The sequence below is a fragment of the Naegleria gruberi genome (assembly GCF_000004985.1).
Source record: "Naegleria gruberi genomic scaffold NAEGRscaffold_125, whole genome shotgun sequence".
Taxonomy (NCBI): Eukaryota; Heterolobosea; class Eutetramitea; order Acrasida; family Naegleriidae; genus Naegleria; species Naegleria gruberi.
Genome location: NW_003163202.1, coordinates 15,911 through 16,833, shown reverse-complemented (window position 1 = coordinate 16,833; position 923 = coordinate 15,911). Strand labels below are relative to the sequence as shown.

The window sequence follows — 923 nt, the reverse complement described above, 5'->3', positions numbered from 1 at the left end:
GATCTTGCTGAGCGTGAGGAGAGAATATTAGAGATTGAGAATAAGCTCGCAAAATCAACAACAATTGAAAGTAAATTGGGAAAGAATCAAGTGGTAAAATTAAATGTTGGTGGGAAGATATTCTCCACGAGCTTACAAACATTGAAGAGTGTGAAGGATACATTCTTTACTGGATATTTCAATGATCACTTTAGTCCAACTGTTGAGGAAGATGACAATGCATACTTTATTGATAGACCTTTTGAGCAGTTTCAACTGATTTTAAATTATTTGAGAGGAATTGACATCAAGGAACAAGTTGAAAATTTGAATGGGAATGACCTTGTGGGGTTTGTGGAAGAAGTTGTCTATTATCAAATTACACCAATTTATGAAATTCTTCCACCTAAAGGAAGAAGTTTACTCAAATCCAAGTATGGAATTATTTTAGAGATTGACACAAATAGCTCAAACACAGTAGAATTTGATCCACAGTATTGTTCTGCAAATCTTGTCTTGGAAACACCAACTAGACTAAAGAAAACAAACACTTCTGATTTGAATTCAAATGTTTTAGGAACAAAATCAAATCATTTCAAAGTTAAACTCATATCTAATTGTAATAGTTTAATGATTGGATTTGCACCTAAAAGTATTAATGTGAACGAAACAAATAATAATACAAAATGTGGATATTATTTATATACTACTACTGGAACCATTTATTCTCAGAATGGAGAATCAAACAAAAGCTAATCAATGAATAATAAAAATTTGTTTATGAATATGACTGTAAACTTCTTGAAATAACATTATTGAATAACATGATTTATTCTTATTTTGGCTATCGAGATTAAGTTTATTTCTTTTACAGGTCATAAATATCTACATGATCTGCTAAATTCATTTCTCGAATGTATTTTTCACCCTCATCGCTTATATTG

At 30.1% G+C, this 923-nt stretch overlaps 1 protein-coding gene across 1 annotated transcript; it reads left to right on the top strand.

Annotated features, from left to right (window-relative positions):
* Positions 1-117: 117 nt before the first annotated feature.
* Positions 118-735, top strand: NAEGRDRAFT_76368 (uncharacterized protein; the record flags this gene model as incomplete). The annotated part of the gene is made up of 1 exon (XM_002668668.1): positions 118-735. A coding segment is annotated over one exon (618 nt), but the record flags the coding sequence as incomplete, so codon positions are not given.
* Positions 736-923: the final 188 nt, after the last annotated feature.